The following is a 21,571-nucleotide window of genomic DNA, read 5'->3' on the forward strand; positions in this document are numbered from 1 at the left end:
TCGATGAAAACATTGCCTCAAATGATTTTTCCAGTTATATATATATTTCACTAGGGCTACGCTCATAACATTGAATTTGATGTATGAAAAGCAATGCCAGGATATCATGCGTCTGTTCTGTTCAATTTTTTATCAAATATTGTTGTTGCATCTTGGATGCTCGGATGTTTATATATTGTTGATACAGACCACTGCTGACCATGTTTAATTGCTTTTCTTTATAATACAAAACCTAATAAATTCTACATTGTTGATTGCGTCATACAGATTTCGCCCATTTCGCCATATTTTGGAACGCATTTTTTCCGTGTTTTTAGTGAACAACCTGCAACCTACAACTTTTGGAGGTCTGGTAATATTGATAATTTTTTATTGCACAATAATTTGGTAGAAGCCTTTTGGCAAACGTTCGCGCTAAAAAGCATTGCGTCGTATTGCAGCCAAGAAATGAAAACGATATAAAAATTGTAAAAACATTAACAAGAATCAAAATAACAAGCTGCTTTGGTTTGTTTTAACTCAGCTAATGTTAAAAATATCTCTGTTAATGTTTATTATCAAAATAAAAATTTAAACAATTGCACCTGAAGCGTCGTCTTCACTCTTCATTAACATTAACACAAATAGACAATTCAAGAAAACCATAATGTAATCAACGACAACCATCAATTCCATCATTGATAATCATCAATGCAATCCATACCCTGTTTGATACTTTGAATGACCCTTTCGTTGAATTTCCTATAAATTCAAGTTAAAGTCGTGTTTTTTCATTAAGTATGACGATAAAAATTACAGTTCGCCAAATAGTGATTTAAAACAAGATACCTTCTCCTAAAATAATTAAGTAAAATTGTTGTGAAAATTTTAGCATTCCTCACTATCCCCATGAATCCCTTGAAACAAGTGACATATTTAAGTTTTCACCCCCACCCCCCTCAATCTTAATTTGGTCGCAGAGGTCCTGTTTAGCAGAGACAGACTTAAAATGAAAATCATTTTGACATTCCTACCTCAACTCTTTGATTTTATTCTGTTTCATTGATGCCTTCCATCTTTTTTCATTATTTGTATGTTTGACATTTAGGAAGCAACTTTGATTGATGCATTTTGCTAAACGTGAAACGTATCACTTCTTTTCCTAGAGAATTTGAGAAAGTTTAAACATTACACACAAGAAATTGACAAGGAATAAAACATTAAAAAATATGGAATGTCATTATTTAGCAATGCTAAAGTCAAGGGAGCAATAAAATCAGAAATTTAAAATGTATACTTTTGTTTCCAAAATGTGTCTAAAATGGAGCTTGCTCTACAGCTGCTACATGGCATCTTTGCCTGCTTGCAACTTAATTCAAATGCTTTTTGACGCATTTAGAAAAAAAATTTGATTTTTTAAAGTAAAGCTTTTAGCGTTGCTTTATTTGTTTCCGGTGTTTTTCATTTTCACGTGAATTTCACGGGGACAAAAAAGAGCGCGAAATTAATTGCCAAAATGTCAATCAACATATCGAAATTTCTCGACTATCTTCAATATTTTTGCTCAAAACCTTAAAAATACAGTTTTTATAACGAAAGAAACAGCCCAAGGAGTAAAACATGATTTGTCTTACTTAATTTCTTCATCCTGGAAGTTTGCAAACGAAATTCTTTGACGTTTAGCGCTGAAAAGCGAAATAAAATCTGTCGCCTAAGGTCCTCGCTAAAAATATATAGATTTACAACAAGCTTTGAAAGTAAAATATTCAACAAAATTTCGCTTCGTTAAGTTCTAAAAACTTACAGCAGACAAAAGACCAAGCTAGAATCAACCAAAGTAAATTGAAAGACAAGAGAAATGTTCGTTTTTATAGCGTCAAAGTCTTCAAGAAAGCAAAAACATCGACAAAGACACGCAATAAGCTTCAAATTATATTGAAAACAACCGACAAAAAGGTTTTCTAGTCAACAAATATCGAACCACACGTCAAGCAATGCTTTAATTCCTAGTTGAATTTATTGCTTTTTCAAATATTTTTCAAATAAAAACTTCACGAACTCACCTCTCCCTTTCAGGTCTTGTATCATAATCATCTCATCCGGCACTGGCAGAGTGGCAGTGTGAAAAGTTACTGACGTGACTAACATCATTTGTTGTGATGATTTCATTGGCTGTTTCCATGGAGTTTCTAGCAATTCCATTGGATACAGTTTTTCGAGCTCTGATTGGCTATAAAATACGAAAACAGTTATCCCAAATGTGTGAAAGCTATCATGTGTGTTTTTTTTTAAGCTTTTCTTTAAAAAAAAGGTAGTTCACGAATGAAAAACGTCTTTCTACTTTCATCAGAAGCAAGAAAAGTAGTACCAGGTTAAGTAGTGATAGTTTTTTGTTGTTGGCTGTTAAGAGTCTTTTGATATTTGAACAGAAAACGCAGAAATGTTTCTGTGGTAGACTTATCCTAAATGAATGCATTCTTATGTTTTCTCCAAAAATCAGCTGAAAATTTAAAAATGTTTAAAAAAATATTGATGTTATCATGGCAAATGATGGCATATGTTGTTATTGTGCTAAGATATAAAATGAATGATTTCACATTTGAATTTTGAGTCATCAGATTTGTGGTATAATAAAGTTCCTTGGGCCATTGTAACCAGAGAACACAATTTTAGTAACAATAGCATAATTTAGAGTGTAAATTTCATTAAGAATGAAATGAAAACTTGGGATTTATGTGAATATTTCATTTGAGCAAGGGACGAGCTTGGGATTTATGTGTATATTTCATTGAGCAAGGGACGAGCTTGGGATTTATGTGTATATTTCATTGAGCAAGGGACGAGCTTGGGATTTATGTGTATATTTCATTTGAGCAAGGGATGAGCTTGGGATTTATGTGTATATTTCATTTGAGCAAGGGACGAGCTTGGGATTTATGTGTATATTTCATTTGAGCAAGGGACGAGCTTGGGATTTATGTGTATATTTCATTGAGCAAGGGATGAGCTTGGGATATCTTTCTGCTATGATAGATAATGCTTCATTAAATTGAAGAAACCCATTATGAGTTGAGAGTAATTAACAGCACTCAGATATTTTGAAAAAATTACTGAAATGCAGCTCATGTTTTTATGAAAATAAGCAATGAAATATGCAATATTTGTCAACTTAACAAATGGGCATGTATACATTCTGTAACAAATCTTTTTATTTATTTCATTCTTAGAGATCACCATGAACAACACAAGGATCATCCTGTGTATGAAGGATCACATAGTGTTTCTAAATATTCACACATGCTGATGTATTGGTACGAAGAGAATATTTTTCCTTTAATGGCTGCTTGAGCTGTTGAAAGTTGAGGTAAATTGCTGTTTTGACATTAATGAGCTTACTGCCATTTGAAAGATATAAGTGTCCTGCCGAAATATTTTTCGTATAAAAATGAAATCAAGAGAACTTATGATTTAACTATTCGTCACTTCTACATTACCTAACACTTTATAATACATTCATGTGAATGACAAATGATGAAGTTGTTGATGGCTTATAGCTGTTATGGTTATTCTGGCTGAGGTCAACCAGTTGTAGAATTCTTTAGATTAATAATTTTGTTCCATTAGCCTTCCATTGCTACCATCATTGCTTCAACTGAGATTGACACTTGGTACCGTGCTAGTCCTCCTTCTTGTGTTCAACAGGAAATCATTGATATTGTAGTGAGACAAGACAAAGTAGGAATTTCTTGGTGCATTTTCATTTGATGTAACACCATTAAACACATTTGTCATTGTAAAGTTTTAAAACTTGAAGATCTACCTATGTAAACAAGCAGTGTTCATTAATATTTATAATAAGTTTAAATTAATTCTTAGTTGTAGTTCACATGCTTCCATTTTTCTTCCGCGAAGTGCACTGTTATCCTGCAATTGACGGTAATAAAAGATTGAGTTGGATGACGATAGGGTTGATTATAGAAGATTAAGTTTGATGACGATAGGGTTGATTATAGAAGATTAAGTTTGATGACGATACGGTTGATTATAGAAGATTAAGTTTGATGACGATATTGTTGATTATAGAGGATTGAGTTGGATGACGATACGGTTGATTATAGAGGATTGAGTTGGATAACGATACGGTTGATTATAGAGGATTGAGTTGGATAACGATACGGTTGATTATAGAGGATTGAGTTGGATGACGATAGGGTTGATTATGGAGGTTGAGTTGGATGACGATAGGGTTGATTATAGAGGATTAAGTTTGATGACGATAGGGTTGATTATAGAGGATAGAGGATTGAGTTGGATGACGATAGGGTTGATTATAGAGGATTAAGTTTGATGACGATACCGTTGATTATATAGGATTGAGTTGGATGATGATGGGCGTTGATTTTATATAGGGTTTGAGTTGGATGGCTATAGAGGATGATGTTAGATAATTTGGTTAGATGACTTTAGAGTTGTTATCAAACAGAGACGGCAGAGTGGTTTTAGGATTGGTGGGGCTAACGGAAGTATTGAGTTCTTACAAAACTTGGAATATTGGGGAGGGACACTTGCTTAAAATGATTGAAATTTTGACCTTCATGTGTAATATAGCTGATTTTGGAACAGAAAAAATATTACATTCTAAATGTCGTAAAATGGCCTGGGGGCACTTCTAAAATAAAATATCAGTCAAAAAGGTAAGAAATTAAGAAAATACTACAAACAATACAATACACTGTAAATTTGCCAAAACGTTCTGAGCGAGCTAAAATACATTAGACTTAACAACAATCTGCGTCAATTATTTGTGGATGTTGAACAGCAAGACCAACGAGCCACCTTTCTCATTCCCAGTCCCTGTCAGGGAGGGACGTTGGTCATTTACAGTATTGAGGATATGGATAATATAGTTGACATTGTGGATATGGATGATATAGTTGTTGATTGACAGGGATGATGTTATGACTGATATTAAAGAAGATAACGTTCTGCTTGGTTGATGTTGAATCCTTGAATGACATGAATCCTCCTACTGTTTGTGATATTTTTACTGTTTGATATTCAGTAGGTCAGTTTGGGAGTTTCTGTCGTAAAAACAAATGTCCCGTCAAGGGTGGGTTGAACCTACCTATACTTCAATTCATTATTATCATTTTTTAGTCGAACACTGACCTGTTGAACAATGCATGATGTAATCAGCAAGTTGGTTTTTTACATGAAATGATTTATGAAAATCTCTCTTTATCACTTAGCAACGAACGCGTCACCAAGCCAGATACAGTCGGAAGAGTTGTGCAACTATTGTTGCATAAATTTGGGGTCTATAATAGTTCACTTCGTCATAAAATTCATGATTTGAACACGTGTTTAAACGATATTTCTCCACATGTACAGGATCAGGAGTTGAAAATAGAACATAGCAGAACAAATGCGAAACAAACATGACGGTATTTGTGATACGTTATAAAATTTGCACTAAAAACATCAATGTTTCTGACATCACAATCAGCTTGCCTTAGCAGGAAGATTTATAATATGAGAAGAAACGACTTTAACACAAAAGAACAGCTTGATGATACGGTACTTGCGTTTCAAAAATAGGCTGCATAATTTTATAAAAGTATTATGAGTATGTTTAAATATAACCCTTTGAATATGTTGTTGATTCATATAATTTGTATTTGAATGCCCAAACTTCAAAGATTAAAAAACCTAAAGAAACAAACGCAAGGAACATTGCACAAATTCCATAAAAGCGAATAAAATTGACTTCCATCATCGTTAAAAATGGATGGCACTAAAATTTTTACTAAAATTTCAGCATCCATCACAACAAAAGGAAACGAAAGTGGCGAACTTCACAAATTTTTTGTAAGTTATTTAGCCAACCATAAACTAAAATATGGGGGGTCTTCTATAGGTGACATTGAGACGCAGGCTTCAACGACGGCTTTATTCAAAAGATATATAACATCTCGTTATATGTGTACTAAACATTAAAAGTGACTTTTTAACTTCACGTACAAAACTTCACATATTTTATCAAAATAAGAGTTTAAACATATATCTAACACTTGAGACGATGAACTCGACGCTTATAAATAGCGACTGACTGCTTTTATGACTTAGCAAAATACTTAAGTGATGTTATTAGTTTTAAAAACGGATGTTTCCTTTAAAGCCGCGTGTTTGGCAGTTATAGTTGTCTTTCTACAGAAAAAAAAACATACAAAGATTTATGAGTTGATGGTGGTATTCAAATTTAAGCTCTTTAGATATCACACTTTCCTTAGTTCTTTATAAAATTGGAATTTTTTCCATGTTCAACGCAAACCTATTTTCTTCCCAACAGTAAATACATCCTGTTTGAAAGAAAGACACGTGCGCACGTGAAAGCGGTTTTAGAGATAAATCAACGAAGGTGTTTTCTCATTTTTTATTGACATTCGTTGCCTAAAGAACACTGGAAAAAACGTAATGATTACACAATTGCGCTTCCTTAGTGAAGTTCTTTTGAATAATCATAAGACTGTTGACTTTTCATTGTCGGCAAGTGCACTTAACCGTTCCAACAAGAAAACTGGCTATAATTGGAAAAAGTGAAATAGAATATTGTGACAGGGAAAATACAATTTGCAAGAGTATTTATATAGAAATGAACGAAATAGATCTATAAAGTTCTCTCCTATTAAAGTAGAAATAAATACAGTTTAGTAAAAAATGTATTTATAAGAAAATTTGTTCTGATAATTATAAGATGAATATTCAAACTTGATCAAATTTTAAAGTTTATCATTGGATAGAATGAAGTTTTTCCAAGTTTTTGACAATTTTCATGGCAACAACGAGAAATTTTACCATGAAAATTCAAGAGATTCCCTCTACTTGATCACTTTGATGCATTTTCGATGGGAAAACGGAGACAATGTTATTGTCAATGCGATAATCGTCATGGAATTTCGCACGTGTGTCCAAAATTACAAACTAACGTTCAGTTAGATATTGCAACTCCAATTATTGAATACTAATAATCGCTAATTACAATAGAAAATGTTGCAAATCGCATCAAAAAATTGACTTCAGATGTTTCAAATCCCTGTTCATGTCTTCCGCGTTACGATTTAAGAATAATTGTCTAATGTTCTTTGTCTGCATAATTTTACCTGATATCGAGTCAAATTACACCTACGTTTCATGCATGTGTCGACCTCACGTGTCGTACGTCTAGTCAGGGTAGCCGTGAATGTTTTGACATTTGATGTCATCATCATCGATGAATTACGTGAGAGAAACAAAGTTAAAAATTCGCCAACCACTCAGTTTAGATTTATCAGGTCAGTATACGAGAGAAAGTCAAGAATACAAGATCTCGAGTTGTTTCTCCTTTTAGACGACGACGAACTCTGTTTCGGCGACAAGTGATATTGTTTTTCACGGGTTTGTAGTCGCATCAGGGTAAAATGTTCTCTGAACGTATGACGAGAAGACAGAACTGTCAGCTGTTTCTCTTACCTGGAAATACTTCGTATAGAAGGAGAGAGTTTGCTTTGGCATTTGAACCTTATCGTAAAGCGTTTACAAGTGGAAATGTTCATCAACAAACAGCGATTATCAATTTGCTCGTGGACACTTTGATATCGGCAGAAACGGAAAGATTGAAAGAAGAATTACCTGGAACGGCAGAGAAATTTGAACTCGAAAAAATCTTCACTTGTGAATTGTGTGAGAAATTATTTCATGACCCTGTCACCCTTGTCTGTGGTCATACATTTTGCTCAAACTGTTTACAAAGATATCTCGGATCAACGACTTGTCTTGTTTGTGGCCATTCGTCCACCTTGGAATATACGATGAATATTGTGTTGAGGGAATTATTAAGTTTATGGTTCCCTGAGAAGATGAAGTTGCGGCAAAAAATTGAAGAAGCAAACCTGTTGCTACATGATTCAAAAATGCGAGAATTTGATGAACTCGTAGAAAAGTTGATGGTTGAATATCCTAAAATTGCCGAACTGTATTATTTAAGAGCTATCGGCCATAAACGCAGTGGAAACATTCATAATGCACTGAAGGATTTGAATGTTGCTGTCAGCCTTTCTCCCTTCTCAAGTAAAGTGTTGTTTTGTAGAGGTCAAGTCTTAGAGAGTTTCGATGAGCAGGAGGAAACGACAGCAATGTATCTCAGAGCGTCAGCGTTAAAACCTAACAACTGCGTGTATAGATCGGTTCTAACTGCCTATTTGGAAATACTTCTCAGGAACATTTGCCTAAATCCTCACTCAGGCAGTCCACAGGAGCGCAAAGGAGTAAACAAGAGAGTTATGAAAAGTTTTGAAAGTACAATTCCTTTGAGAAGTTTTGATAAACTCACATCTTCTAGAAGAAATCTTCATGAAAAGATGGAAACCGTGAACAGAAGTAACTTGTTCCCTCAGGAAGACCATGAGTCTGTACTATTTACAGAAGAGCGCATGGAAGAAAGCTTAACGAAAGATAAGTACCCTAGAAATAAGAAAGTATATCAACAAGACACCAAGACCAACATTTCTACAAATGAAAAAGCAAATTGTACAATTCCTAGTGAAATAGAATGCAAACTTTGTTACAACCTGATGTATCAAGCTGTCTCGACACCTTGCGGACACTCGTTCTGTCAATCCTGTTTAAGACGGTGTCTTGACCATAGAATGGAATGTCCTTGTTGCAGGGCAAACCTGAATAGTTATCTAGAACACTTATTAAATGGAAAAGTTGGTACATGCGCGGTTATTGACAACATCGTGAAGTTAAAGTTTCCCACCGAATATCAGGAAAGGAAAGCTAACTACGAAAAAGAAATGAGCAGATTTTCAAGGTAAGATGAGCTTTATTTTATGTAACGATGTAAGACTTCTCTATAACGGGTATTCAATGAAAAAGATTTTAAATCCATTGATCCCATGGTAACGATGACTAGCTGTAAATTAACTACCATCGTTTAGTTTAGCATTTTCAATATATTAGAATTTTTTGGTTCCTAAGTCAGCCATAATAATGACCAAAACTGATTTGAAATTTCTCGTTTCACGCTAAATTAAAGTCAGCATTTCGCTGAGAATAGTTAATAGAACCAACTTTCAGGAAACATATTAAAATTTCCAATGATTTAAGATCATGCAAAATCACATTAAGGAGACATGAGTTTTAGCACGTGAGTCACAAATATTGAATAGATACACTTTTCAATGATTGTTGACAACCGCTTTAGGACATACGTCAGCCACAAGAATTGTCAAGTAAAACAAAACCACTCATTATTCACTGTTATCACGTAAATCAGTAGGCTTCCTCTGTTCATTACATAATCATGAATCTAAAGATAACTTTGACTAAAGTTCAATCGATACCAATAAACATACACGAAGTTCTTTAGAATACGTTAATTTCTTAAATGAACGCACTCTACCCATAAACTCTCTGTGTCATCTAACAGTAAATGTGCTATTGTCACCAGAGATTTTTTGAATGCAATTTTTCAATATAAATTTGACAGCTTGACGTTCGATTTTTAATAAAGCCAAAAAGTATAATGGGCAATGAACTATTTATTATCAACGATGTCGTCTTGAACTTTCATCTTTACTTTGAGGCAAAATATCATCAATATTAATTATCTGCATTACACAACTTTCGTAATCGTTTGATTAAATATTACTGGCTGAGCTGTCATATTTATATTGAAAAAAGCGAATTTACCATTTAAAGAATTTCGTTATGTCGATCGATATTAAAATACATGGTGTTATATTGTTCACGTGGTCAACGGATGTTATATAAGATGTTACACATGACACGTAACCACCTGTTACCGAACTTTCATTATTATCGATATTTGCATAATCGTCTGTTTTTTTTCCGTTTATAAAAAATGGGAATAATTTCTGTCATAAAAACGTCATTAGCTAGAACGTTGACGTGTGACCTTGCATAAAAATATCATGGACGATAGAAATGTTTGAGGAACCCAAATGTTTTATGAAAAACTGACACAATAGATAGAAATTTCTGTTTATTCTTAAGCCCGTCGACAAGGTACCTACTAAGTACTACATACACAAACTAATGAACTCTTAAAGTAAAGATTTCACCTTGCTCATGGATTCACTGTTTATTTGTAGATGTGACATCAATGACAACGAAATACCAGTCTTCGTATGTACTTTTGCTGTGCCTGGTATTGCCTGCCCTTTGCACATATTTGAACCTCGTTATAAACTTATGATACGACGGTGCTTGGAAAGCGGCTCACGTCAATTTGGCATGTGTGTTCCAGACCCCGAGACCGGTTTCTCAACAGTCGGTACCATGCTCTACATTAACGACGCAAAATTTCTACCGGATGGTCGATCTATAGCTCAAACGGTTGGATATCGTCGGTTTGAAGTCTTAGAGAGAGGTGTTAGGGATGGTTATAACACGGCGAAAGTCAAGTGGTTAGAAGATGTCCGGGATGAAGTCGACAGCAGTCAACTAAATCACGACGTTTATAAATTGATGTTACTCTGGTTCAAAACACTTCCACGTGAGCAACAGATGTGTATAGTGAAAGCAGTCGGTCCCATGCCTCAAGCATTGAGCGCAACGGACATGAACGGTCCCAATTGGTTATGGTGGATTTTAGCAGCAATACCACTAAATGTTGAAGCAAAACTTATCATTCTATCGATGGTTTCTGTAAGAGAACGATTAAGCAGTATCAAGAGATTTCTTGTTTTATTACTGACTAGAATATAAATTGAAACCATTGAACTAAATACTTCACAAGAAGACTACCCTTTGTTAAACATGCCTATAAAAATCTCCAGACTCTCCTGTCTGGAACTAAAGTCCCTATTTTAATACATAAACGTTGTTTTCGCCGTGAGAAAAGACTGGCACTAACCGAATTGCTGGCTTTATATATTGTCGTGAGGCAGTAGCAGTCCAGTTATATTTAGTTCAATGGGTAATGGTCAAGTGTAATAGCACAGTTATCTATTTTGTTTCTTTATATGTTGTACAAGCTCATAAACTTTATTTTGTCGATACACTAAATTATTCACATTCCATTTATAAAAAATGAAACAAATTTCCAAACAGCGACCTTTGTCCGCTATTTTAGTGTCATTTTCTTCAACAAGTAGATTGACGACGCTTTTCCATTTTCTATATTCCATACAACGGCCATTAAAAAATATTTTTTACGAAAATAAACTTGTCTATAACGAGTTTTCATTTTCTTTATTGTCTCGGTAACCGTGAGGATTTTGAGATTGCCAACGCCACGAATCTTCACCTGAACAAAATAGACAAAGCAAGAAAAATAACGACGAACAAATAGTACAGTTACATAAAAAGAAAGAAAAAAGATGTTTCCAAGACGTACCAACATACAACTGTAATGCCTTTAAAATTTCATTAAAAAAACCATTTTCAACATGAATTGAATACGAAATGTTAAACTTTAACATTCAGCGAATGTTACCGACAGACCATGAAAATTATTTTCAATTGAAGTACATACACGCAGACCTTTTGCCTTGAGTAATTACGAATAAAATAACCGTGTTTCTACAAAGATGTCACGTGCTTTCATGTTTTGGCCAATTACGAAATGTGTGTCATTTCTATGCAAGTGTAACACTTGCATAATCTAAGTGACACGACTGCGGATAATCTGGCCGAGTAAGAAATGTTTGTCATTTCATTTTATGTCAATACAGCCAGGTAGAACTAATAATTCACGTCTTGCAGTGAAGGACAAAGGTGTGTAGGCCTATTGAGTTGGCATGGATGAAACTATACCAAGTAATGTAAGCCTTTTGAGTTGGCATGGATGAAACTATACCAAGTAATGTAGGCCTATTGAGTTGGCATGGATGAAACTATACCAAGTAATGTAAGCCTATTGAGTTGGCATGGATGAAACTATACCAAGTAATGTAAGCCTATTGAGTTGGCATGAATGAAACTATACCAAGTAATGTAAGCCTATTGAGTTGGCATGGATGAAACTATACCAAGTAATGTAGGCCTATTGAGTTGGCATGAATGAAACTATACCAAGTAATGTAAGCCTATTGAGTTGGCATGGATGAAACTATACCAAGTAATGTAAGCCTATTGAGTTGGCATGAATGAAACTATACCAAGTAATGTAAGCCTATTGAGTTGGCATGGATGAAACTATACCAAGTAATGTAAGCCTATTGAGTAGGCATGAATGAAACTATACCAAGTAATGTAGGCCTATTGAGTTGGCATGGATGAAACTATACCAAGTAATGTAGGCCTATTGAGTTGGCATGAATGAAACTATACCAAGTAATGTAAGCCTATTGAGTTGGCATGGATGAAACTATACCAAGTAATGTAAGCCTATTGAGTTGGCATGAATGAAACTATACCAAGTAATGTAAGCCTATTGAGTTGGCATGAATGAAACTATACCAAGTAATGTAAGCCTATTGAGTTGGCATGGATGAAACTATACCAAGTAATGTAGCCCTATTGAGTTGGCATGAATGAAACTATACCAAGTAATGTAGGCCTATTGAGTTGGCATGAATGAAACTATACCAAGTAATGTAGGCCTATTGAGTTGGCATGGATGAAACTATACCAAGTAATGTAGGCCTATTGAGTTGGCATGAATGAAACTATACCAAGTAATGTAGGCCTATTGAGTTGGCATGAATGAAACTATACCAAGTAATGTAGGCCTATTGAGTTGGCATGAATGAAACTATACCAAGTAATGTAGGCCTATTGAGTTGGCATGAATGAAACTATACCAAGTAATGTAGGCCTATTGAGTTGGCATGGATGAAACTATACCAAGTAATGTAGGCCTATTGAGTTGGCATGGATGGAACTATACCAAGTAATGTAAGCCTATTGAGTTGGCATGAATGAAACTATACCAAGTAATGTAGACCTATTGAGTTGGCATGAATGAAACTATACCAAGTAATGTAGGCCTATTGAGTTAGCATCGATGAAACTATACCAAGTAATGTAGACCTATTGAGTTGGCATGGATGAAACTATACCAAGTAATGTAGGCCTATTGAGTTAGCATGGATGAAACTATACCAAGTAATGTAAGCCTATTGAGTTGGCATGGATGGAACTATACCAAGTAATGTAGGCCTATTGAGTTGGCATGAATGAAACTATACCAAGTAATGTAGACCTATTGAGTTGGCATGAATGAAACTATACCAAGTAATGTAGGCCTATTGAGTTAGCATCGATGAAACTATACCAAGTAATGTAGACCTATTGAGTTGGCATGGATGAAACTATACCAAGTAATGTAGGCCTATTGAGTTAGCATGGATGAAACTATACCAAGTAATGTAAGCCTATTGAGTTGGCATGAATGAAACTATACCAAGTAATGTAGACCTATTGAGTTGGCATGGATGAAACTATACCAAGTAATGAGAGAATTTTACCATCATATAAAACTCAACTACTGAGAACACTGAAAGAACGAGTGGTAGATGGAAGCTGCCATACTTTTAAAAACTTTCAAGCTCGAAATTTGTTCAGCAATCGTAAGAGTTAAAGGCGACTATTTTAATGAGAGAAAAGTTTTGGTGGAACTTTATCAATTAAACATTTTTATTTATCAGTGTGAAATTGTTATAAACATTACATTTATCATGATTTTGGTTATTTATGTGTATAGATCGTCCAGGTTCGTTGTAGAGTCCTAAGAAGGACTGCTGATGTTGACAGACGTTTCGATAAACTCAGCGGTAGTCATCTTCAGAGTCAAGTGAGGAGTAAACGTCAGGTTCGACGTAAACCAGACAACAAATAAGGAAAACCTGACGTTTACTCCTCACTTGACTCTGAAGATGACTACCGCTAAGGTTGACGAAACGTCAGTCAACATCAACAACAACAGTCCTTCTCAGGACTCTACTAACCTGGACGATCTACATGTATAAAGATGTAACGATACTACCGGGTTCAAGCCATTTACTTTATTGTGTTTAGTCTGAACACAAATGATCGTTTATTATTGCTCATTTTTTAATACCGGACAGTTGCATGAAACTTCAGGCCTGTAATGTATTATTGTAGAAAATGTTATATGGCAAAATTTAAATCAAACTTACACATTTCCTTTAAGGTTTTGTGTGTTTTCCATCCAAGTTCCTTCTCAGCCAATGAAGGATCTGCATAGCATGACGCTACGTCTCCAGGACGACGGTCAGTGATTTTATATTCAATCTAGATTAACAGGGTTTATGTATAAGAGAAATTGTGCTTTGTTAAAATAATGTACGTCCTTCTATGACTTGAGTATGTGGCATTACATCATCAATTTTTACTAAGATTATAATCACAAGTTCGTCAGTGGACAATTTTATGAAATATGAGGTAAAAACATGTTCCGAACAACAACATCTTGCACACTCAATATACAAGTTCCGAAAAACAACAACATCTTGCACACTCAATATACGATTGTCTTGTTTCAAGAAAGCTCATAGCTTAAGTTAACAAAATGTTTTTTGGAGCATGTTTTTTCTTATACTGAATACTGTATGGTTTGTGACCAACTGTACACTAAAGCCCACCAGTATACACTTCATAACTTAGGACCCTTAAAAGTTAAATCTATAGTTTTATACTGAATTCTTACAATTAAACATTTAAAGTAGACGACAATTTTTCTTATTACCAAAGCGTTTTGACGTTTTTTTTAATATAAAACTTTGCGACTTGATCATAAATTATTGTGTTTGTATAAGAATATCGAATCGAAACATGTTTGTGTCAAAAAATTTGTCGTCTACTCTAAATTTTTGGTTATCTCGTGCTAAGATATTTATTGCAATAATCTGCGTGATAATAAACGATAAATTTCCTCAAACCTTCTTTCCTGAAGCATTCTCAACTGCTTTGACCATTTCTAACACTGACTGACCACGTCCTGTACCGAGATTGTAAACCTAACAGAAGAAAGACGATATAAAACAAACCTATCCAGTTTACTTTCAATTATAAAAGCTCAGTGGAAGTAACAATCACGTGATCCTTTTTACTTACCTTAAACTCACAGCTTTCCTGGAGCATTTTCTTTAAGGCAGCCACGTGACCTAAAGCTAAGTCCACGACATGAATATAATCACGAACACCTAAACGGAGTTGTTGAAAAGATGGTTAAGCTACCAAAGCCTCGTCCGCATGTTTTAAGATATCTTATTTTTAAGGAGTAAAAATCAACCAAAAAATTGAACGTTTATTGATTTGTGGAGGGTTTAAAGTGTTTAAAATGTTCCTTTATCTATGCTCAACCAATTGCAAGGAAGAATCATTAATACATATCATTTCTTGTAGTTTATACAACCTGTTCCATCAGGAGTTTCATAATCATTGCCAAAGACATTTAAATGTGATCTACGACCAACTGCAACTTGTGTAATGTAAGGCATGAGATTATTGGGAATTCCCTAAATAAACATATTATCCAATCATCACATTGACAAATATCATTCTCAGGACATTTCCTTAAGTTTTTCTTGCGTGACTTGACGTTATTTATTAATCGTAAGTTAAAGCTTGAAGAACAAAAACAATAACAATAACCATGACCAGCCGACAATTTAAAGAAGTATAATATAAAACAAATTCCGAAGAGGCAAGACATCTTGAGATTGCAAAATATGAATCAAAACAAGACGAGAAGTAAACTGTAAATTTTCGACTTTATTTCAAAGTCATCCTCAGACATCATTCTGTCTGAGGATGACATCATTCTGTCTGAGGATGACTTTGAAATAAAGTCGAAAATTTACAGTTTACTTCTCGTCTTGTTTTGATTCATATTTTGCAATCTCAAGATGTCTTGCCTCTTCGGAATTTGTATTGTATTATACAAACAAGAACTTCATGTAAAACATTTTGGAAATTAATAGACGACGAAAAATAAAAATGCAACAACAGTTAATATCCGACGTCATAATATGTTTAAACATTGAAGTTCGTAAACTGTCAGGTGCACACGTGGTTAAGCAAGGTCGAGATGTGTAGAGTTCACGTTTTCTCCATAGAAAGCTGACAATCAAAACATTAAACATGATTTGAATCAATTATTTGATGGAAATGTGAAGAGCATTTCTGAAGCTGTTTCTTCTAATAATGTACTTTGCCAAAGACATTCTCTAAGCTATGTCTTTTAATATAAGTCCTGTGCAACATACACTGACGATGGGAGGATTAAACTCCGAGATTAACATTGCTCATCCCTAGATAACCATTAATCTCACCTGAGGATCCTCTCCGATGCGACCAGAACGGTGGGCACCAATCGGGTTAAAATAACGTAAAGATATAACATTCCAAGTCTGGAAAGAAAGAAAAAATTTCTTTAAGATTAGCTTTCATCACACAAATCTCAAACATTCATTACTTTGTCTGATATAACAAGATCACGAAGTATTTCTTCAATAAAATACTTTGTTTTTCCATAAGGATTAGTACAACCACCAGAGGGATGATTCTCGTTCAGAGGTAGATAACGTGGATTACCATAAACTGTAGCGGATGATGAAAACACAATATTCTTCACTTTGTATTTCTTCATACTCTAGAAAGAGGCATTAAATAAATATTACATTTAGCCCTCACAACTCCCTAACATTCCTTCCTGAATTTTACACATTCATCCTTCACAACTCCTCAACATCCTTTCCTGATATTCACATTTACCCTTCACAATTCCTTAAAGTTTAAATCCACAATGCACATTTCAAGATTCCTTCATATTTGCTTTTTATCCTCTCTTTCTCCCCATAATCCCCTACTATCCTTATGTACAGTTTTCATCTGAATGGACAAATGTTCTCTAGAACTAACCTCCAGTAAATATATAGTTCCTTGAATATTGTTCTTGTAGTACTTCAATGGAATGGATACAGATTCACCAACAGCCTTGAGACCAGCAAAATGCATGACAGCACAGAATTTATGCTAAAAAAGTCACATTTATTACATGAATAGGAATTCATGATGAGAGTGACACAAATTAATTAATAAATTTTCTTAATTCTTTACCTTTTCAAACACAGCATCTAGGCCGGTGCGATCCAAAAGGTCAACCTTATAAAATGTGACATCCTTTCCCGTTAAACTTTGAATCCTTTTCACACTCTCTGCTTGTCAATATAAAAAAGTATTCAAGACTATCATCTAAAAAAGCAACCTTAAATATTTCCAACCCAAAAAGATACTGCACATTTTGGTCTTGTTTTTTTTGGGGAAAAGGATATTTATATAAGAATGCTTGAATTCCATAAAAACCCTCAACTGTGAAGCATGTCTACCACATTGGGTGATAACATTATCAATTCTTACCTTCAGTAGAATTACAAAAATTGTCAATAATAACAGCTTCATAGCCAGCATTTAGAACCTCGACAACTGTATGACTACCAATGTAACCTGCACCACCAGTCACCAGAATTAGATTTGATGATGCCATTACACTATTTCAAGCTAGAATATAAAAGTTCTTTGTTTAGAGATTTTAAATCCTTTATTGTTGACCAATCATAAATCTAGTTCATACTTATGTCATTTTAAACCAACTGTCTTTGTGTATGAGTTTATGGCAAAAGTATAGACAGTATTGAATATGTTAATAAATAATAAACTTGCTACAATGATGCTATTCACATGTCATTCACATTAAAGAGGGATAACTACATCACAGACAGCTGACTGTCTAACATTATCTTTGCTACTGGTTACTCTTCAACCTTGCAAAATATAATACTATCAAACCATAGGTCTGTCTCAACCAATGGGTTTCAACCCATCTTAAACATCAATAAATTTGACAATCCAAGTACTTTGTACTTTAATATCACTCACGTTACGCAGAAAACATCGTACAGGAAAAATGTCCTTGGTGCAGACCCTCCCATTTCAAGTATTTCCTGTACAATCTAGAGACACTTCAAAAATTTATTTTGCTACAGCAACACCAACTGCACACTTATAATGACCTAATTTACCATTTTCCTCTAAAATATACTGAATAAAACATTCGTTTACTGGTTTTAAGTAAAAGCTTTTATTCACATACCAAATTCTTACGTTAAACCAACTAGTAATCTTCTGGTCCAGTCACGACAGATAAAATTCAACAAGGTTGTTCCATCATTTCTTGTGCTAAATATTCAAACAAATATTTATTGTAAATATTCAACAAAAACGACACAAAACCACATTTCTAGGAAGAAATTTCAACATTAATGATGTCTGAAAGCCTCAGAACACATATTTGACAAGCCCTATATGTAATAAATAAATATCTTCCTAAGACAATTCAGACATCAAGTTCAGCTATGAAGTAATTAAAAAACAAACTATATGATATTTCATGTAAAAGAAAAACTTCTCAAAGAAATACTCACTTTTTGATTAACTTAAAGTAATAATTCATCGAATTCAAAATGAACAAATTTCTGTCGACGTGGCTGAGGTTGCATGTGAAAAATATACCGGAAGTAAATAATATGAGATCAGAGACCGTAGAAATATTTATTTATCAAAACTCTTTTTTTACTAAAGAAAACATATAATTTCTGTCTAATTTCACTAGCAAAAAAGAAGAGCTTAAAAACTCCAGCAAACTAAGCAACAAGCAAACAACTTAAGCATCTTTTTTCGCGTAAGGAGTTGACCCTCCAATATTATTTAGTGATAATATTGTGGAGCAGGGGGAGATATTCAATATGAAACATGTCCATATCAGAGCAAAGTTCAGCCCCAAGATGGTTAATTGTCCCGGTATTTCATATCTAAAAATATTAAATCAGGGGGAGAGAACAATCGATGTTATCTCAAAACACTGTGCACTCCACATTATGCATAAATTATGTTAATGTTCTTCTTCAAAGTATAAATCATTTTTCTCGCTTGAGTTGAAGTAAGAAACTAAGAATAACATTTAACCATTTAAAGAACATTGTATGCATAGAAATGGCCGTAAATGTTCACCTTACATCTTGTACGTCTGATAATCTAAGTCGGCATGACATGCTGGGATGGGTCAATTCTCAACTTCAAGTTAACTATACGAAGATCGAGCAACTCTGTTCTGGTATGTAAAAGTTCTTTCTTCGTTCACAAAAACTGTACAAATACAATTTTGAATTTGAATATTTTATCGATATGTGTCTTTTCTTCTCATACGAAGGGGCTGCTTATTGTCAGTTTATGGACATGCTATTTGCTAGTAAGTATAAGCTTTTTTAAAAACAGCAGGTCCATAATACATTTAAAAAACGTGACAATTTTTATTATACATGACTCTTAGAAATGCGAAATAATTTGTGTACGCTTGTTGATTGATGGATGTATTGAAATTTGGAAACGCATGGAGAATTGCCTCTTTTGTTGTTTAATATAACTGTAATATTGTGTCAATTTATGATGGTATTGTGTTATCTAATCCTTAGATTGTATGCCATTGAAAAGAGTCAAATTTAACACCAACCTTGAACATGAGTACATCCAAAACTGGAAATTGCTTCAAACAGCATTCAAAAAGGCTTCAGTTGATAAGGTTTCTTTAATTTTTTGTTAAATATTTCATTCGTTTTGGGAAGTTAAGATAATTTCCTTTATTTTAGGTGATTCCAATTGATAAACTTGTCAAAGGCAAATTTCAAGACAATTTTGAATTCGCCCAGTGGTTCAAGAAGTTCTTTGATGCCAACTATGATTTGGGCATTGAGTATGATCCTGTGGCAGCCAGAGGTGGGGTTGTTGTCAATGGAGCAGGAAAAGGAAGCAATGTTGCCAGTCGTAAACAAGGTATGTCGACTTGAATCATTGTGGGAATTAGTTGAGAACAAACGATGGGCAATTTTATCAAGAAAAATGTATATCCACAGTTACAATCAAATTAAAATTAGTTTTTAGAAGAAGCTATTTTGAGTCGAATTGAAAGTAATACTTGATTGAAGCCAAATATGATGCAACAATACAGTATGAAAACTAGTTGAGAAAAAACGATGTGCAATTTTTTTTGACCAAAGTTTTTCTTTAGAGGCATAATCAAATTTGGCTTCTTTTTCTCACGTTATCAAAATTCCCTTTGGTTTATTTTTCAAATTTGGCTTATTTTAGTTTTTTTGTCGTCCTTTAAGAATCAAAATCAAAATGTTTTCTGATTTTACTGAAAATACTCAAAATAGCCATGATGCCACAAACAGTATGTAACGGTTTACAAAACAACGCAAATGCAAAAATTGACATTAATAATGTATTACATCCCTATTGTCATAAGCATATAAGCACCATGTATGTAGACTGTTGACAGACTGCCCAGTCTCAAAGTGACAATGTATTATTTCTTTTAGGAGGTGGTGGTATTAGCACTCGTAAACCAGGTAGCTGATAATTGTTTTAATTATGAAATATTGCTCAACAAACTTCTTCATTCTTCATATGTTATGCTGTCTATATTTGTTGGTTTATAGCTGGTGTTTCATCACGGACTTCAACCACTACTGTCACTAAGACAACATCAGCAAAGGCCACAAATGCAGCCAATACACAAGAGATCAAAGACTTAACTTCTCAGGTAACATTTCCTATTCTGAAAGAATTGTAACACAAACTACTGAGCAGTTTTCTCTACTTTATCATTAGGTGGCAGAGTTGACGTTGACTCTTGAAGGTCTCGAGAAGGAACGTGATTTCTACTTTGGTAAATTACGTGACATTGAAGTTATTTGTCAAGAATCTGGAGGTGAAGAAGATCCAACAATGAAACGAATGTTGGAAATACTTTATGCAACAGAGGTGAATTTGATTGATGGTTAGAGATCATAGGCTTGTTCACTATCAACACTGTGGGGGGCAGGCATAAAAATTATTTAACTGAAACCTCAAATTGTCAAACTTTTTGCTCAAATTTTTCAACCCTATAACCATATTTGCATCAAAGTGTGTAATCATTGGCATTTTTTATGTAAAATTACTTGCTTTCCCCAATTTCTGTAAAAATGATGTGTATTTATTGCCTAGCCCCCTTCAATTGTTTATAGTTGTGTGGCAAAGAATAAATATGATTTTCTAAATAGGATGGTTTTGTACCACCTGAAGCTGTAGAAGATGAAAATGTTGAGCAAGAGGAATATTGAATGAAGTCAACCATATTCTTCATGTAAAATATGAAAACGTGGAACAATTATTGTTGTCAAGAAAATACTTTTCAATGGCACATAAATACAAACTGTTAATGTTAATTTACTATAAGTCTTTGCATAAAAAGTATGAAAATAAGAAGAAATAGAAAGGTTTTTGTTATGGAATATAGTATGTATTAATTTAGAGAAATTAATGTCATGATCTTTTAACTTTTTATGTCTTTATTTAGTGTCAAAAATCTTGGTTTATTCAAATATAGTTCGATAGCTTTCTTAAGCATATAGGGTTGTTGTGAGTCACAAAGGATTAACTGCTGTGACTTATACATATTGATAAAATAAAGTTTAAAACCTCTCTCAAACTTATTATTTTTTGAATATGACAAAAAATG

The 21,571-nt window shown here is 33.9% G+C and overlaps 3 protein-coding genes and 1 long non-coding RNA gene across 6 annotated transcripts; 2 read left to right on the forward strand and 2 right to left on the reverse strand.

Moving 5' to 3' along the window:
* Positions 1-348: 348 nt before the first annotated feature.
* On the reverse strand, positions 349-5,322 carry LOC124444013. Its single transcript, XR_006947793.1, has 5 exons — positions 5,149-5,322; positions 3,474-3,903; positions 2,043-2,209; positions 1,014-1,141; positions 349-741 (listed from the first exon to the last, which is right to left on the reverse strand). It is a non-coding gene; the product is annotated as an uncharacterized LOC124444013 (long non-coding RNA).
* A 1,921-nt stretch (positions 5,323-7,243) lies between these two features.
* Positions 7,244-11,110, forward strand: LOC124443956 (LON peptidase N-terminal domain and RING finger protein 3-like). The gene is made up of 2 exons (XM_046994508.1): positions 7,244-8,830; positions 10,134-11,110. Exons 1-2 carry the CDS (start codon positions 7,437-7,439, stop codon positions 10,747-10,749), a joined length of 2,010 nt encoding a protein of 669 aa, XP_046850464.1. The 5' UTR covers positions 7,244-7,436; the 3' UTR covers positions 10,750-11,110.
* On the reverse strand, positions 11,006-18,598 carry LOC124443980 (UDP-glucose 4-epimerase-like). Of its 3 annotated transcripts, none has more exons than XM_046994560.1 (12): positions 18,435-18,598; positions 18,104-18,189; positions 17,371-17,511; positions 17,071-17,168; positions 16,873-16,986; positions 16,427-16,603; positions 16,284-16,361; positions 15,365-15,467; positions 15,064-15,152; positions 14,889-14,966; positions 14,127-14,241; positions 11,006-11,290 (listed from the first exon to the last, which is right to left on the reverse strand). In XM_046994560.1, the coding sequence occupies exons 3-12, from the start codon at positions 17,495-17,497 to the stop codon at positions 11,214-11,216; spliced, it is 1,056 nt and encodes a 351-aa protein (XP_046850516.1). In that variant the 5' UTR covers positions 17,498-17,511; positions 18,104-18,189; positions 18,435-18,598; the 3' UTR covers positions 11,006-11,213. The 3 variants fall into 3 exon arrangements, with proteins under 3 accessions (XP_046850516.1, XP_046850499.1, XP_046850508.1); XM_046994543.1 differs by having other exon boundaries at positions 17,071-17,171; XM_046994552.1 differs by lacking the exons at positions 18,104-18,189; positions 18,435-18,598 and adding an exon at positions 17,890-17,907 and having other exon boundaries at positions 17,071-17,171.
* LOC124444000 (microtubule-associated protein RP/EB family member 1-like) lies at positions 14,163-21,541 on the forward strand. The gene is made up of 9 exons (XM_046994572.1): positions 14,163-14,220; positions 19,001-19,123; positions 19,220-19,258; positions 19,482-19,588; positions 19,656-19,839; positions 20,388-20,417; positions 20,508-20,611; positions 20,680-20,832; positions 21,114-21,541. Exons 1-9 carry the CDS (start codon positions 14,178-14,180, stop codon positions 21,171-21,173), a joined length of 843 nt encoding a protein of 280 aa, XP_046850528.1. The 5' UTR covers positions 14,163-14,177; the 3' UTR covers positions 21,174-21,541.
* Positions 21,542-21,571: the final 30 nt, after the last annotated feature.

Source organism: Xenia sp. Carnegie-2017, unplaced genomic scaffold (genome assembly GCF_021976095.1).
Source record: "Xenia sp. Carnegie-2017 unplaced genomic scaffold, XeniaSp_v1 HiC_scaffold_1, whole genome shotgun sequence".
NCBI classification, from domain to species: Eukaryota; Metazoa; Cnidaria; class Anthozoa; order Malacalcyonacea; family Xeniidae; genus Xenia; species Xenia sp. Carnegie-2017.

Excerpts from the sequence above, each read along its gene's own strand:
- LOC124443956 (XM_046994508.1), top strand. The coding sequence starts at position 7,437 with ATGTTCTCTGAACGTATGACGAGAAGACAGAACTGTCAGCTGTTTCTC. Across the intron at positions 8,831-10,133 it reads GAAATGAGCAGATTTTCAAG|ATGTGACATCAATGACAACG; the intron begins GTAAGATGAGCT and ends GTTTATTTGTAG.
- LOC124443980 (XM_046994543.1), bottom strand. The coding sequence starts at position 17,497 with ATGGCATCATCAAATCTAATTCTGGTGACTGGTGGTGCAGGTTACATT. Across the intron at positions 16,987-17,070 it reads TAGATGCTGTGTTTGAAAAG|CATAAATTCTGTGCTGTCAT; the intron begins GTAAAGAATTAA and ends TGACTTTTTTAG. Across the intron at positions 15,153-15,364 it reads TGAAACTCCTGATGGAACAG|GTGTTCGTGATTATATTCAT; the intron begins GTTGTATAAACT and ends AACTCCGTTTAG.
- LOC124444000 (XM_046994572.1), top strand. The coding sequence starts at position 14,178 with ATGAAGGATCTGCATAGCATGACGCTACGTCTCCAGGACGACG. Across the intron at positions 19,124-19,219 it reads GATCGAGCAACTCTGTTCTG|GGGCTGCTTATTGTCAGTTT; the intron begins GTATGTAAAAGT and ends TCTCATACGAAG. Across the intron at positions 20,833-21,113 it reads AAATACTTTATGCAACAGAG|GATGGTTTTGTACCACCTGA; the intron begins GTGAATTTGATT and ends TTTTCTAAATAG.